Source organism: Catharus ustulatus, chromosome 4 (genome assembly GCF_009819885.2).
Source record: "Catharus ustulatus isolate bCatUst1 chromosome 4, bCatUst1.pri.v2, whole genome shotgun sequence".
Lineage (NCBI taxonomy): Eukaryota > Metazoa > Chordata > Aves > Passeriformes > Turdidae > Catharus > Catharus ustulatus.
This window is the reverse complement of record NC_046224.1, coordinates 49,370,988-49,387,668: the sequence shown is the minus strand read 5'-3', so window position 1 is coordinate 49,387,668 and position 16,681 is coordinate 49,370,988. Positions and strand designations below refer to the sequence as shown.

The window sequence follows — 16,681 nt, the reverse complement described above, 5'->3', positions numbered from 1 at the left end:
CTTCTGGAATTCAGTACAGCATGGCAGAGAAATAGTATAGAAACATTTTTCAATCAGAAGAATAAATGGGGCCATGTAAGAAAGGAGGAGGGTGGTCTCAGGGGGCTTTGTTGTTTGTTTGGGTGGGGGGTTGGTTCCCTCTTTTGGAGACCAAATGAAAATACATACAAGACATCTGTGCTGGATCAGCCCAAGAACAACACTACTCTTAATTTTCAGTTAACTGAAACTATGTAACTTGGATCAAACAAATAATTTCATCTGAGACTACAAGAAAAGTTGTGCTCTCTACCCCTTAGCTCAGTAACTAGATAATGTGAAATGAGAAAAAGCTCAAATTCAGTTTTCTGCCCTACCTCCTTTGGAGTGAGGGCTTGAGCCATGTCTCCCACATTTGAAAATACAGCTTAAGCAACAGTGAAGGTCTTTGATTTGGTTGCAACCATATCTGAATTTAATTTCATGGAAATGCTTTTAAAAAATTTTAAATTATCAATTAATAAAGGTTTTTCCTAGAGGACAAAACGCTCACATTTGAAGAATGGAAGAACACAAGTAGATTCTGTTCTGTTACACACAAGTATTTAATTTATAACTGGGATTGGCCAGTAACATGAATACACAGTGGAAAGAAATATGGAACAGCTGCCACCTCCTTTAGAGATAAACTACATAATGAAACTTCAGGCTTTAGCTTAAAAACATGTAACATGCTTGCTCCTGAAATCATGTTTTCATTTAAATGGTGCAGCTTATGGAGAAAATTAAATGACTTCAAGAAACAGCTTCCCTTCACTAAAAATGCAGGAAAAGGAATGCTGTGACTGAAGAGGATACGGGCAATTTGTGAAAGATATGACCAGCTTTTGTGAAGTGCAACATCCCACTGAATGTTACAAAAGCATCCCCAAAGTTGCCAGCAGTAAGATAATCAATCAAAGCACTAGGCTGCTGAATATCCCACTAACATTCTTTTAACATTTTGCAAATCAGATGACAAAAAGGAGCCTTAAGGAGTTTTAGTGCATGTTACAACCTAATGCAATCATTCCTGTTTTCCACAAAGGCTGACAGCGAACACAATACCATGCTAATGGTTCAGTATGCAATTATCCCCGCTGAAGTGCACAGAAGGAAGCAGAAAGCAAATGAGGCCAACTAATGCAGACTCTCTAGATTTCTTTGTGCAAACAAAATCCAGAATGACAGAGCTGCAGGCTACTAGGTCTATTTGCAGGGCTTGCTGCAGATATGTTATGTCGAGTATAATAACTTAAAGAGTAATGGCGAGCATCAATCTCTTAGTAGAAGATGGACTTGAATCTAGAAGCCAAATACTGTGAAGACCTGATATTTGGGGTCACAGTGTAAAGTGTAAAAAGACACAACAGTGATTAGAACAATCACACTAAGTGTATTGACTGATACTGCCCACTCTTGAAGTGTGAGTAACATTTAGAGCTTGTTAACAATTCAGCACTGTAATTATAATATAAGATACTAAAATTCCACTAACAGCATGGCATGTTTTCTCTGCTGCTCCAACCACTGCATCACAAATACATGACGTGGATTACATGGCCTGGAAATGGAGATAGATACTGTTGATACCTTACTAGATTCTTAGATTCTACTCCTCAGAAAGCTCCTTTGAGAAGTCACTGCAGCGACATGATTTTTTATTTATGTCTCCTTGGCCTGGGCTAGTGCCAACCCCTTTCTTAGGCCGGCAATAACAGATGTTCAGTGACAAAACATGACATCTGATTTTTTGTTATATTTCATAGATAGTTAGACCATCTCTTCATGAGGTCTACAGAGGGAGAGAGCTTAGGGTACTCCTACCAGGCAGGAGGAGTAGAATGCAAAGAGTCCTCTGAATCACAGCACCAAACTGTGTATGATCTTGCCACACACCAGGAGGTAAATGGTTTTTCGGAGTCAAAATTTGACAGACTTGAGGCTGAGACCCCAGGATCAGGCACAGTATTCAAAAAGCAAGTCCTTAGTCGCTTCTCTTATTGCAATATTGCATAATTACACGTAGAAATAGACAGAACTACATATATATACATCTACATCTATCCCAGCAAAAATTAGGGCATTACTGTACAGGGTGTAATGGGATGATAAATCTCCCTTTTAAATAAATTTCAAACATATCATGCAACACATGATGCAAAGCAGACAGTGCATGAGCATGAAATCACTTGCTTCAAAAACTGTACCTCTTCTTTTATAAGAACATCCGCAATCCTCTTCCCTTCTCTAGGTCCCAAAGAAAATTACTTTTATTCTGTGGTCTCCTAAAGGTAATCCTAAATTTCTGTCTAATGGATCATGCTTAGCTATCAACATTTCCCACAGACTTCTATGTATATGTATCAGACTGAGACTGTAACATTTCAAGATACCTTTACTGATTGTACAGCATGGCCTTACTGGGCCACTTAACTGGGTGGATGCTGAGCCATCAGAGGTTGACACAGTATTTGAGAGATAGAAAAGTTCCTAACAAAGAGAACTGAAGAAAGGGACTTCATCTTATGTCAAGGTATGGTATTCAGTATCAGGAAAAAGAATGATAAGAGATTCTGAAAAAACAGTCAGTCAAGTGGACAGCTGGGGAAAAAGTGAAAAAACATTATCAGAGCATCTTCTTGTCCTGGGATTCTCAGAAGGTCATTTACCCTCTGGCATGCAGAAAGATCACACACAGCTTGGTGCTGTGACTCAGCACTCTCTCTATTCTACTCCTCTCATTCAATAAGATTCAGTGACTTAGCCTTGAAAAAGAAGGCATCTTGTATTACCAGATTGCCAATGAGAAGAAAAATACATTTTTCATTTAAAGAAAAGTAAAAAATAAATTACACAAACAATGCTCTATGTTCATGAAAGGAAATCTACATTAAATGTCTTCACAAAAGAAGCAGCCATAGGAAAACATTTTTGGACTGAAAATAATTGTACGCATTGGATGCCCCCACCTTTTTATCAGAATCTTTCCACCGAGTCCTTCCTATGGCCCCCCAACAAAACCAGTCAGTGGAGAGAATTTCAGTGCACAGAAGAAAGGGTGTATAGTAATCTGGTTCCCATTGTTTTGCTGGTCTTTTCAAGGAAGAAGCAAGCGGATGTCCTGTGTGCTCCTAGAGGAACTTGGAGACAACATTTCACGTGGATGCCACGGCTTCATAAGGAGTACAAAGATTTAGAAAAATAGACATTTCTGGCAGAAAAGAGGTGTGGGAAGATGAAATAAAGTTTAGGAACAAATAATATAGATAAATTCTGGGCTTTGACACTGGTAATTAAACCTGACACATCAGGATATGGGGAATTGAAGGAGAAATAAACTTTTACATCTGATAAAGCCATGTCAGCAAGTGAACGAAAGATGCATCTTTTCTGAGTATGTAGTATGAGTATGTAGTTATATAAGAGAATACAGCAGTACTTGTGGGATGAATCTGACATAAGTGTAAAAGCAGTTCTGCTGTGATTTCACAGCCACATCATTTTCAGCTACCCAAACCCAACCAGAAGAAGCTCACCTACTTGAACCGTGTTTAGATTTGGAAAGGATTTCCACATTAAATTTCCACATAAAATGTGTTGTTTAAGCTGGGATCAGCTCCAGATTAAGATGTCACTAAATGTGACATGTCTGCATGTGTGTATATCTAAATAGGTAGTCAGTGTGCAGTTGGTGCCTAAGCACCCATTATCATCAGTAAAAATCTTGTCACTACAGCCTTTGGAATGAGGGAACTCACCCTGAAGCAGATATCAAGGCTGTATTATACTAGTAGATTAAATGCATCTGGTACTGTTCTCTGTCTGTGAGAAAACTGATGTGTAAATGGTCTATGTCAGTACTAATCTCCAAATCAGGATGATCACATCTAGTCTGCCTACTGGATATGGTCTTTGACCTATATTAACTCCCTCATAATCCAGACAGTGTTTAGAAACATGCTAAATATCTTAACAGATTACCAGCTTGAATACCTGGTTCCCACATGAATGTCTACTTATAGACACATATGTTGTTGTGCTTTATTTTTTGATTTGAGAGAATCCTCTCTTTAAGTACTGAAACACCTGAAGTTCTTCCTTGTGGTCTTCAGCATGCTTGAAAGTAAATAGTTCAAATATTGGAGACAAAACAGATGTGATGGTATGGGCAAGCTATAGCTCTGAGGCACTCAGCCTTACACAGTCCTACACAAAATGTCATGGAAAAGGCAAAGAGAAACTCTATGTGGCTGTCTGTGAGTTGTCCCATCGACATTAGTTGAAAGAAACTAATTAAATCAGTTCAATGACGCACGTGAATCAAACAAAAATTAAGAGATTACCTGAATTTTAGGCTACAGTACAGCACTTCAGCATTTCTAAGCAACAGAAAAAGAAACAGATTTCATGTTTATATAAGAAGGTGTATAGTAAGAGCGAGGTGTGAAAGTGAAAATTATGATATATTGAGCAAGTTTATTACCTTTGCATTTCTGAAACACTACAAAAGATGCAAGTGAAAAAAGCATCTGAGTAGCTTGGTCCAATCTTGGTACAATACATTTGTGTGCCTGAGAGAGGCTTTGAACAGACCAAACTATATCAGGTTACAAGGGATGATGCTTTAGCATATGAGGTGATAATTTAGACCTAGTCTGAGTTACAACCTTTACTACAAGTCCTTCTGCTTTTCTCTCAAGTTCAGCCTTAACTTTATATATTTGTATGTGTTTTGTTTTTTTAATAGGTATGTCAGACAATATTTTCTATCATAAGTGATTATCCACATTCTATTCCCACTTTCCATGTACTGTCTTGATCTTGGTGGTTCTTAAATTCAGTATTGGAAAGGCTTGGAATAAACACAAATAAACATTCTGAGAACTTGTTCACTTGCACTACTAATTCAATGAGTATCTGGTTTCTGAGATGCAAAATAAAAGCTCACAAATAGAAAACTCAAGTATTTTAAAAAAATTATGCAACTCTGTATGTTATCCAAGCAATTCTCAGATGACTTGGTCTCGCATCATCTACAGAGACAGCTAAACAGAACATATGGGTAAACACTAAGGCATTTATAGAACAGTCAAAACAGCTTCTAAGAGCTCTGAATTGTCCTCACTTCCTTCAATAAGCAAGTTGAACTGAACACACACACAGACGAAAAAAACAACAGGAGCTTAATTTCAGGTAATATGATTGCCTTTAATTATATAAAACTCCCTCCCAGAAAATAAACACCTCCTCTTCCATGCTTAGGCAAACAATCACTACAATATCTCTAGTTCCAGTAAAATGACTTAACATGTTCTTTATTGTTAGTCACAAAACATCACATTTTGACAGAATACCTGCAGGATTCTTGGCTTCATAGCAGTTTGCTGTGCATTGGCAACATTTTCCTTGTCAGATGGTTTAGTCCTTAGTACAAAATGTAACCTTATAATAGTTTTGCATGAGGCATCCATTCACCCTACCTTTCCACCTTGATCATGAAAAAAATGGACCTTTAGTCACTGAAATTAGCTTGAATTCAGTTTCCTCTCATCTGCAGAGCCAACACAGCATTGATTTATTAAAAAAAAAAAAAAAAAAAAAAAAAGAAGTTGCTGGCTTTCATTCTAAATCACAATGTGCACCAGTCATGTAACTGGATTACAGCGAGCACTAACAGTAGCAACTGCCCTTTCAAGTTGAGCAACCAACAACATTGCTAAAGGCTGGAACAAAAAGAGCCAGACAGGGCAAAACAACAAATATTGATGCTTGCTCTATATATTAAAAACCAGAAAGCAGCAACAGGGTGTCAGTGCTAATTCAAAACAAAGAGGGAGCAATACACATGCAATTCAAAATGAACCAGATTCCCCCGGTAATTACATTAACACTACAATCTACTTCAGGTGGCATTCAAGATGGAGAAACAGAATGTTGAAGTACAGAAACCTGGAAGGAGCAGGGCTGTGCTTGGAAAATGGCATACACCCTGTTGTGGGACAGTTGCCCTTTTAAAGAAGGCATCTCCAAAATTTCTGATGGTGGGATTAGTCCAAAGAGCTGCCTGACTCACAGCACTTTGGCTTCTAACATATGCTTGCTTCCCCAAAGGCGTTTTCTGAAAACATGACATAGAAACAAAGCAAAACCACTGTCCTTCAGCACATCAGAGACAGCTGAAGAACCCCAGCAATAAACAGCTTTCATGTCATGATTAGCTCATGCTGTTGTATCTCCCCTCAAAGCACATATGGTTCTCAGTCAGAACAGAAGGCTTCAGAGCAGTAGTTCCATCCTAGAAATGCAGTAGCAAAGCCTCAGACCAAAGTCACTTAATGAGAACTTAATATGGATTTAATGGACCTTTTTTTTTAATGTGAATTTATCTGCCAGTTGAAAATCTGCCTCATTTAACTTTTAATGCAGACACAGAGCCAGTCAGGGCTAAAATCAGGGTAGACCCAGAACATTTTGCAAGATTCTTCCATTACTGGTTGAGGACCACAGGTCTCCAAAACTGTGCAAAACCCTACTAAAATAACAGCTCATAGATAAGTGTCGTTTAATGAAAAAAAAGCAGGACCATGCCTATTCTGAGTTCCTTGCACTAATAGAAGGGTTTCATCCTGAACAGAAGTGAAATAATGTTTGCACTGGAAAGAAGAGAGCAGTACCTTCACTACAGAGTTGGCCCTGGTGGCTTAGGCTAGCTTTGAGGCTTAGATATATCCAGCTTGTTTGGCATCTCCTTCCCTTGATCAATATCATTCAGTATTTTGCTCTGATATGGACACTAGCTGAATCTAGTCCACTAACAATGCCAGCCATCTAAACTCTGATGAGGAGGTCTTGTTCATATGGGATGCAGCAAGTCCAGAGCACAGCTTTTTGAGACTAGTTCACTGACAGTACTTTTTAACCACTAAAACCTTAATAATGGACAAATAAAATTATTACCTTTTTTTTAAAATCCTGATTATTCTTTTCATTGTCACTACTCTACTGCATTTGGTGTATTCATGAGGGCAGATCTCTAGAGTACCATACGAAGAACTCATATGGGATTCTGAAACACTTGGTGTGCTAACACACTCTAGTGTTCTATGCTCTTTTTTCCTTGTTTGTAAAGGCCATTGTCCTTTAATCTCTCATCTTCCTTTGAAACAAGCATTTTACAGATTTAACTTTAATATTTTTTAGTTCACTCTAATGAGTGCACAAAGCCATTATAAGTGGCTCTTCTTACCTCCAGGAATCAAGGAGAGCTGCCTATGCACGGAGGTGAGGAAAGCAGTGTCTGTGCAAAACACAAACAGACTGTACTGTACACCCCACCAAGGACAGCTCTCTGGACAGTAGGCTGCTCCACTGGCATCAAAGTTGAGGATGCATCCAGTAAAAACTGTGCAAACATCAGTCAAGACAAGAGGATCAACTGCATTTGAGGCAAAAGTAAGGTTTTTACCTACAAAGAGGCTATATTCTGTACTGGTTCATTAGATTGTTTGTTAATCAGAATGTGATTGTATGAATTCCACCAAAGTGAAGAGAAATTCAAGACAAGTGTTCATTATTTAGATTTAGTCAGCCAGGCTACCCAAAATTGCAATATTTATCTACAGGCATATTTATTCACAAAAAAAAAAAAAATCCTCCAGAACCCAGAAAAAGTCACTTACCACAATAATCACATTCGTTGTAGGAATGGGAAGATTCTCCACTTCCAAATCTTGACCAGTCATAGCTAATAGATTGAGGGATGGGTCATAAACAGACCTGGGGAAGGCTGATTTAACAATTATTGCAGGGTGTAACTTGCTCATTTTGGTGTGGGAAGAAGAATGGAAATTTTGTTTGGAATCCTTATAGCTGTCTGTGTCCAGACTTTTCTCCACACTATCCACATGGTGATAAATAAACACAGGTTTTCCACTCTTTCGCTGATGAATTGCCAGAAAGTGATCACTGTCTCCAGAAAAGCAGCCTGTAGAAAGAGAAAAGTAAGATTAGAATGCCTCTCTTCACTATTCTACAGATGGCACCAAAAATTCCATGAGATCTTTGAGTTCTGATAAATTTGGAAATATATTTTTGGAATACAAGAATTCACTTAAAATCTTACAATGTGTTTTCTATAGCAATATAGTAACAGTACTACAGAGTCTATTAAGTATGTGAATTCCTAAACTCATTTTCACAGGGCTTTAAAAATATTATTTATATTTTCAGCCATAGCTATATTAAAAAAATTATATACAAAAGCAGAACACATGCTGAGCCAAGCTCAACTTCTACATTGACATCAATTGGAAAACACATGCAGCCAACTATTGACATATTTTATTATCTAGTAATATCAAAGATGAGAATCGAAGTGATAATCTGTTACAAATGGGCACTTGTGGAGAAAAGGTCAAGAACCTGATCAAAAAATCAGATTTAAAAATGTGAGAAAATTCAGACCAGTCCATAATCCTAACTCTGCATTCCTTGTTCAGCTGCTTGTATCAGGGGACTTTTCAGCCCCTTATACCAACTCTTGTTATGACCTTCACTCAAGGATTGCCTGGCCAGCCAGTGGAGCATCTGGCTCTCTGTGGGAGGAGATACAGCTGTGCAGGTTTGGGCATATTTTGCACACCTTGGTGCTGGGCACAAAAACCTCTCTTAGATTAGGGAACTGGAGACAGGAAACTTGAGCACTTCTAATGAAGAGTTAGAGGAGCTGGTCTTGTTCAGCCTCCAGAAGAGATGGCTGAGAGGGGACCTCATCAATACCTATCTGTATCTGAAGGCAGGGTGGCAAGAGGAGGGAGTCAGGCTCTTCTCAGTAGTGCCCAGCAACAGGACAAGAGGCTAGGGACAGAAACTGAAGCACAGGAAGTTCCACCTGAACATGAGAAAGAACTTCTTTACTATGTAAGTGGCTGAGCACCAGAGCAGATTGCTCAGAGAGTCTCCCTCACTGGAGGTACTCAAGAACAGTCTGGATGAAATCCTGTGCAATGTGTTGTCAGATGACCCTGCTTGAGCAGGGAGATTGGACCACTGGTCCCTTCCACCCATACCCATTCTGTGATTCTGTAATTACATGGGTTTAAATAATTATATATTTGTAAAAAATAAGTTCTCTTTGGACAGACAAAGTATTTCCTGACGATGCCTTTATAAGAGGAACTAAGACAAAATTTTTATTTGTTTTTTTTTTTTGTTTTTTTTTTTTTTTGAATGGATGAAAAATAGTGAATCTTCAGTGCCTTTATGCTGAACAGGATAGATGCAGTTCAGCTCCCAGTCTGGGAGGCAGCCTATCTGACCAGAAAAATAGGCAAGGATCAGCTGCCTCACAGATAAAAAGTAACTGAAGCTGCATCACCTTCTGAAAAACATTAGAAGAAACCCAGAGTGGTAGAAATGTGTTATGAGAGAAGGGAAGCCAGAGAGCTCACTCTGATCAGCCTGGAATTTCCTCTTCAGATTCTGCTGGAGTTAAAAGCAGTGTTAAATTTGAGAGCTGATTTTTAGTTAAAAAATATTAAATCGGTGTTATTTTAATTCTCATAATGAGCTACGAAGAGCAGCTTAGCACCAACAACATTTCAATTCAGGGTGAACAAGAAATCATTTTGTTCTATTCAAACTGAATTTTTCCTCTGATTTTTTTTGCTTCTGTAAGCAAATCAAAATAATCAGTCATTTGCACAGCTCTACCCAGTGCCCTTAGGAGGTTTCAGTGTAGGTAATTACATTCTGTTGACCTAATTTCCTCATGAAATTTCAGTTAGGGAAATCAAGGACAATACCTTATCTGTGCTATAGTATTGCTTTGCATCATTGAGAAATGCATTCTCTGAAATAAGTGGGTCCCTGTCAGTAGGCAGTGAAGCAATTTATAACATACATGAACAGAAAATCAATAGTAAAAAGACAGAACACAGATCCTCTCTTATACAGAAAATGCTGAATCTAAGACAACTCTTTCAAATGGCTGAAACCAATACAATCTCCTAGATGACCACTGAGGTCTCGCATTTTCAGCTCTTGTCAGGTTTTGCTTGGGAAAATGTCTGAAAGCAGAAGAAAAGAAAAAGAGAAACTCCAGAGTGTAGTCTTAGAGACAGCTGAATTTCAAAACTTGTTAAACTTTCTGGGCTCTCATTAAGCTTTGTGGGTGTTGGTTTCATTGACAAAATCCTGAGGCCTGGTCTTAACTAGCAATTTAGGGAGTGGTGTCAGTGGCAAAATAAAAATAAGGAAGCATCAGCACTTATCATCATCACCTACTTCTCACAGTCATCTCTTTGCTGGATTTATTTTCCTGTCTCCTTCACAGAATACCAGTACTTTGAAACTGATCATAGGTAATCAAAGGAAAGTAACCACCAATACATTTGGTGTGTCTTCATTGCTTCCTTCATTCCTGCTCCTTTGTTTCTGAGGGAATCAAACCAACTGTGGTTCTCCTTGAATCTTTCTATTGCATTTTCTACCCACTTCAATATTCCAACTTTCCCTCTTATTACATTATTTTCACTGAATGAAGCAGAAAAAGTTACAATTAACTACCAGCCCAAATTGTTCCCTGAATATTTTTGCTATAAAAATAGTTAAAGGAGCTACCCAAAAAGCTCACTTGTCCTTGAGCCTCAGTACTTTTTAACAGAAGAATCACCATTTGCTTCTAAATCCCAGATTTCCTTTCATTAGAATGCTAAATATCACATCAGTAACATCATTCCCTGCACCTCTACAAGGTCCATTGTAGAAGATTTTTAAAATGGACAACTAAATATATTGTTTAACCAGAAGTAACAAGAAATTAAAAGTCTAATTACATAACATTACACTTTATACTCACACAAAACTTTTTTCATCAACTAAGCATTAAGATGTTCAGATACGTTCTAAGAAAATTACTACACTGAATTTGGTTATCTGAGAAGTCCACATAGCCCCAGCATCTTAAGCAGGTTATAAGCACCCACAGTGCCCCATGTGAAAAACTTCACTAAACTTAGAAGGCCCTAACCACTACCAGAGTTTGGTTCCCAGACTGCCATGGGTGCCTCAGATGACCCTCACAAATGGGCTACCCTTGATATTACAGGGGAAGCTAAACTTCCTCTCAAGCTGATGAAGTGATAATATACTCCTTCTTGACCCTCCAGACTTCAGTTCCAAACAAAGCAATTAGTTACCAAGCAGACACTTGGAGAATTAAGTAATTAAAAATACCAGCCCTTCTGATACATAACACTGTTAAATATTTCCACTCTACAACCCTAAAGGGAGAGAAGACTGGTATTCCTATACCAAACTCCGTACTTCCACAAAAAAAGAATAATTTCTGTGGCCACCAGGGAAACTGTCAGAAGCTGTGAAGAACTGATTTTGGTGCCTTTTAAGATTCAGATATCCCAACATACCCAAATTTCAGTAAATATGGTTTAGGAAAAGGCTAAAAAAATATAATTCCTAAAGGTTTCTCTTCCATATACTTAGCAAATTTTATACAAAATTATGTTCTGATATTCTCTTCACACGACACTGTTTGAACTCTACTTCAGGATGTAGAGTTATTTATGACTCACTTGAAATATTCACCCAGTGCTGCTATTATCCATTAACCCTAATAATTTTATTCCTTCTCTAAAATTGTCTCCCCTCAAGTGTATTTACAAAGAATTATGGTTTATTCTGCCTCAGTACTGAGAACAGACTAGATGTTAGATTGTGATTCCATGCTGTTTCTTCGATCCAAAAAAATGCTGAGTCTTCACCCATTTCTCAGCTAAATGTAGCCATCTTCACGTGAAGGCAAATTTTATTTGTTCCAAAGTGAACAATAATCAATGGTTAATTCCAAACCCACATCAGAACTTCTCTGAGCAGCAGGTTTGTATGTACTTTTGCTTCTAGAAAACATCCAATCCTTTCTTCATGCAGAACATCTCATGTAATAACATCTCATGTAATATTCCAACTCCCTTCAGTAACAGAAGCTGCACTGTGAGTCTCTAATGATCTGAAGTATTCATTCCACCCTCCAGTTTGTCTGTCTGTATGATGTGGTGACTGGTCACCACTTTTTATTAGATTTCAGCTCCTGATGAATACTGCTATTTCTTCCTCTGTTCTTTACCTATAGGTTGACTTCTCTTTCCTTGCAGCTCAATGCTGCTGCTTTTCCTCAGATTTTTTTTTTTAAAAAGAAAGCCTGTCTTGATCTTGCTTCCATGTTCATTCACTGTAAGCTCCTTCTTTAATTTAGCTGCTCCTGTACAACAGTATTCTCCTTCCAGACATTCTCAGATTTAGTTGCATTTGCAATCCCTGGAGCTGTGCTTCTAAAACTTTTACTAAGTACAACACTACATCTATTAAAGTGCAACAAGAAACTCCAGGGTGATATAGAATGCATACTTTCTAAATCTGAACATCTTCACTATTTGCACTAGTTTCAGTATTTCTATCATTGCCACCATTTGCCATCCTTCCGAAAGGAAAATTGGACAAATTGCTATGAAATTCCCTGTTCTGCAGAATCCAACTGTTCTGCTTAATAGTTCAAAATATGCATTCACTTGATCTTCTTAGTCATCTGTATGAAGATACAAGATAAAACAATTTCTGTCATAAACTAAAAAGAGAAAAAAAAATCTAATCTACAGAAGACCGATGGAGAATGGAACAGTAGAATTCCATATAAAATATGGACATCATCCCGGTATATGGGAAGCACAAAATTTCCTCATGAAACACATGGGTAAATCACAAGAATGCTAGATTGCACATGCTTCTGAGCCTGTCTCACACTACAGAGTTACATTATATATGCAGAAAGGAAAGCCTATAATAAATAGTAAATCTGATGTGCTGAAGGTTGTGGGCACTTTTGGCTGTTCCAGTTGGCATCTGCATGATAGAGGAAAAACCTAGGATTTCTTTAGACTGTCTTGACTCTGAATAGTTTCAGACAGTTGACATTTTATCACAAAGCAACCTGCTAGAAAAGCTTTAGACTACCAATTTCCAAATACCTTCACTTTTGCTAAAACAGACAGATAAAAATCTTCAAGATAGCCAAGATCCATTAATCAGCCAGTAACACAGCAGCATGGTTTTTATCTCCTCAAAACATAAAAATAACAGAGCTTTACAAATATTTTATCTCACATCCTTGTTGAGGAAACAATGACTTGACTCCCTACTTACCCCACTCTCAGTCAGACAAGTTTTCCTTGCCAGCTTGGCCCCAGGTTTCCCATAACAGAGTCTCAGACCTCTGGTTCCTTTAAGTAATTTTACCACGACACAACAACAAAAAAGCCACTCAAGATGGGTGCCTCCCCCTTAACATCCTCTACAGCCAGAAACCAGAAATTTATTTGACTGGAAAAGTCCCAGTGGGACATAACATAAACCTGATAGAGCCATGATAATGGTGTCTAAAGTAATGATGTGTGTCTGGAAAAATAACTTGAGGGTAATTTCTTAAATCTTGTTATTAATCTTAATCTGAACAAATTTGGTAATAAATTATGCTCCTGAACAGTCACATTTTTCTATAATGAGATATATCTGTATATTTGCTACTTGTAAGCAGTGCAGCCACCCCAAATCCACTGACAAAAGTGCTTTGCTGTATCTGACTAGTTAGTAAAATGCACAAATGAATACAGACACCTAGAGCACACAGTTTAAACACACAATACTACTTAATAACCACACTTAATACTCTAGCACTATAATAACACTGAAGTCTTTTCATAGTTAAAAATAACTTGGTATATTACACCACTTGAGGTTTTTATGCTAAAAGCTGGAAATTAAAGGGGAAAAAAGCATAAAATGTAGACTCATTTCATAAGGGAACAACATGCCGAAACTTGATGGATTGCTTTCAAAGATAAATTTAATTTAAATGCAATTTGAGTTACAGTACTTTACACTTTTGCCAAGTAACTTCTCATTTTCAGTCACAAAAATACTTACCAAATTTTGGTAATTAAATTTTGTACTCTGAGCTCGCCATGGTTTTTTCCCTTCTGTTTGGCTCACCACTCTGAAAGAAGCTCTTTGTCCCATACAAACTTCCTTCAAACCTGTAAATCAGCCCAGACTGTTCAGGCTTTCTTTATCATCTCTTGCACCATGCTTTATTACCTCTTGAGCAGCTATCCTAGTCACTGTGAGATGCAGTGCAATGTATTTATGCAGACCAATGATCCTCTCCAATAACACCTAAGTACCCACAGCTGGGAGATTCATTCCCTGCCTCTTTTTAAAACATTGAGATAGAAAAGGACTCCCATTCAGAGCAGAGTTTGCAGTTCCCTCTTCTCTGTACAAGGGCCAAGGAGCTGTTGGCCCACAGAAAGGAGGGAAGAAAAAACCAACTTAAATGTCAAAATGCTTATTATCATTCTGGCCATTTATGAGCGTGATTCTAAGGATTCACAATGGCAATGATACTGAGGGAAATGCTAACTGTTGGTAATTCTAGACATGGCATAAACACTGCTGTAGGTTTAGAAGACTTCCATCTGTTCTGGGCTGTGAAAGTTGTCTCTTCCTGTGCATGCAACAAGGCCTTCCTTTGGCTTTGACTTCAAAAGACACAAAATCTATTGTTTTATTCCTATTTCATCTACATTGCCAAGGGAAAATCAAAAAAAAACCTAAGAAAAAACCCAAACAAACCAACAAACACATTAAAAGGAATCAACATATCTGGTGGAAAATATAGAGGTTTTAAATGATGTTGAAAGCAAAAATGAAAACAAAATCTGTCTGGAGGCAATATGCTTTGCATCTGTACCATCTAGCAAAGCAGTACATAAACCAAATCCAAATCTCATTTGGATAAAGATACGCACTTTGTGCAAAACATAAACTGTTGAACTTTAGCATGGTACACCAAAAATTACTGTCAATAAAATGCAGTTTAAACAGTGGCTAAAATATGACTTGAACATTAGCTGGACAACAGAATATACTTTCAAAAGTGCTTTTTTGAGGCACATCAGGGAAACCGGAAAAGAAAAAATTACAAACCACTTGCTGCTTTGGTAATACATTAAGGTTTGGATTGACAAAAGAATTCAGCTAGGAAACTACTTTGCATAAATAACAGAGGGACTTGAAGGATGTGACTGTTCCAATCGTTCAGAAACTAATGCCAATACACAAGCCTTCACACTACTGCTTTGTCTTTAGCCAAAACCTGTTAGAGCAATACAATTGAAGCTATTCTTTACTCAAAGTAGGCTGCTAGATCTAATGGTCAGGCATGCTGCTGAATAGCTTCCTTTGCGTAGATGAGTCCCTCTGTTACTTTCAAAGTCTTGTTTATAAACAAAGATGAAGCATACCTTATACATGTAAGTGAAGACAAGAGTTTATTGTTAACATAGCGAAAATCTTAGCAAACTAATTCAAGAAGCATTGTTAGTCTCGATCTAACTTTTATAGAAGAAGTAATACAGAAAAAGTCACAATTACAGGAAGAGTACAATTTAATTGTCTATCCCTTTACCTGGTCTTACTCTATCTCCATGTTTCTCTGGGTCCTCAATTCAATTGTTTCCCACTGGTGTTAGTGATGGGCATTGTTAAGAGGACTTGTCAGCACCTGGAGTCCTCCACCAGGAGGGACATGGTGTTCATGCTGATGAATTCTTCCTCCTCTCTTCTTCCTTCCTCTTAAGAAGCTACATATACTTGTGTTTTTCTAACATGCATTTATACTTATTCTTTCTTCAGTTGGTCTGCAATTCCAAGTTATATTTGAACTTACTATAAACGGTGCCACATATGAATGTTAGATACTATCTCTTTGTTCTCTTCATTAATACCTAAAACCAGTTTTCTCAAGCTCCAGGTTTCCATTTTTACCTTTTACTGTTTTTTTTATAGCATGGAGTCTTCAGTGACAAGATTGTGCTCCATCTCTTATCATCCCACACCTGCACTCCTCTAAGGAAACATCCCATGCCTCCAACTTTTCAAGCCTCTGCTGCTCTACTAAGCCTTTGTTACTGCTCCTGTGTAGACTATAGTTGTAGCATACACCAAAAAAAATATTAAACAGATATAAATGCTTGCTTAAGAGAAAAACTGCTGTCAGAGCTAACCCAAGCAAAACAGGTGGGTCAAGCAGAGTTTGGACACAGCAGTTGTCTCGAATGAACGTGCTTGTGATCAGTCAAAAAATTACCAGCAAGGCTATGAGCAAAAGTCAGATTTAATATTAAATATGTCAAATCCCAATTGTGAGGCCTTGTAAAATCAGGACAAAACTTACAGCTTTGCTGCTATCAATGGCAACATCCCATTACAGAACTACCAGGTCACATTCCTTCATAGGAAGGGTTCTGTGTTTTCCTCGCTAGGTCCAGTAACAAAAGACTAGGCGTTTTCTAGCAGAGGAAAAGTACCCATGATGCATCAAAATTCAGAGCAAATAAACTACACCAGAGCTAAGCAAGAACAGGATAGGACAATTGTAAAAAATCAGAAAAATATTTTGATTTGCCCCTGAACAGAATGTTCAGAACTTCTGACCAAAAATTTCAGACAAAATCAAGTAGTACAAAAATGTATGCATGTATGTATGTATGTACGTATGTGGGCAGGTATATAAATGATTCTTCATGCA

The 16,681-nt window shown here is 37.8% G+C and overlaps 1 protein-coding gene across 1 annotated transcript in view; it reads right to left on the bottom strand.

Annotated features, from left to right (window-relative positions):
* The window catches only part of PTPRR (protein tyrosine phosphatase receptor type R), a 134,730-nt gene that overhangs the window by 112,667 nt on the left and 5,382 nt on the right, over positions 1 to 16,681 (bottom strand). Inside the window, exon 2 of the mRNA XM_033058310.1 lies at positions 7,701 to 8,005. Coding sequence (XP_032914201.1) covers positions 7,701 to 8,005 — 305 coding nt within the window. The remainder of the gene's footprint in view (positions 1 to 7,700; positions 8,006 to 16,681) is intronic.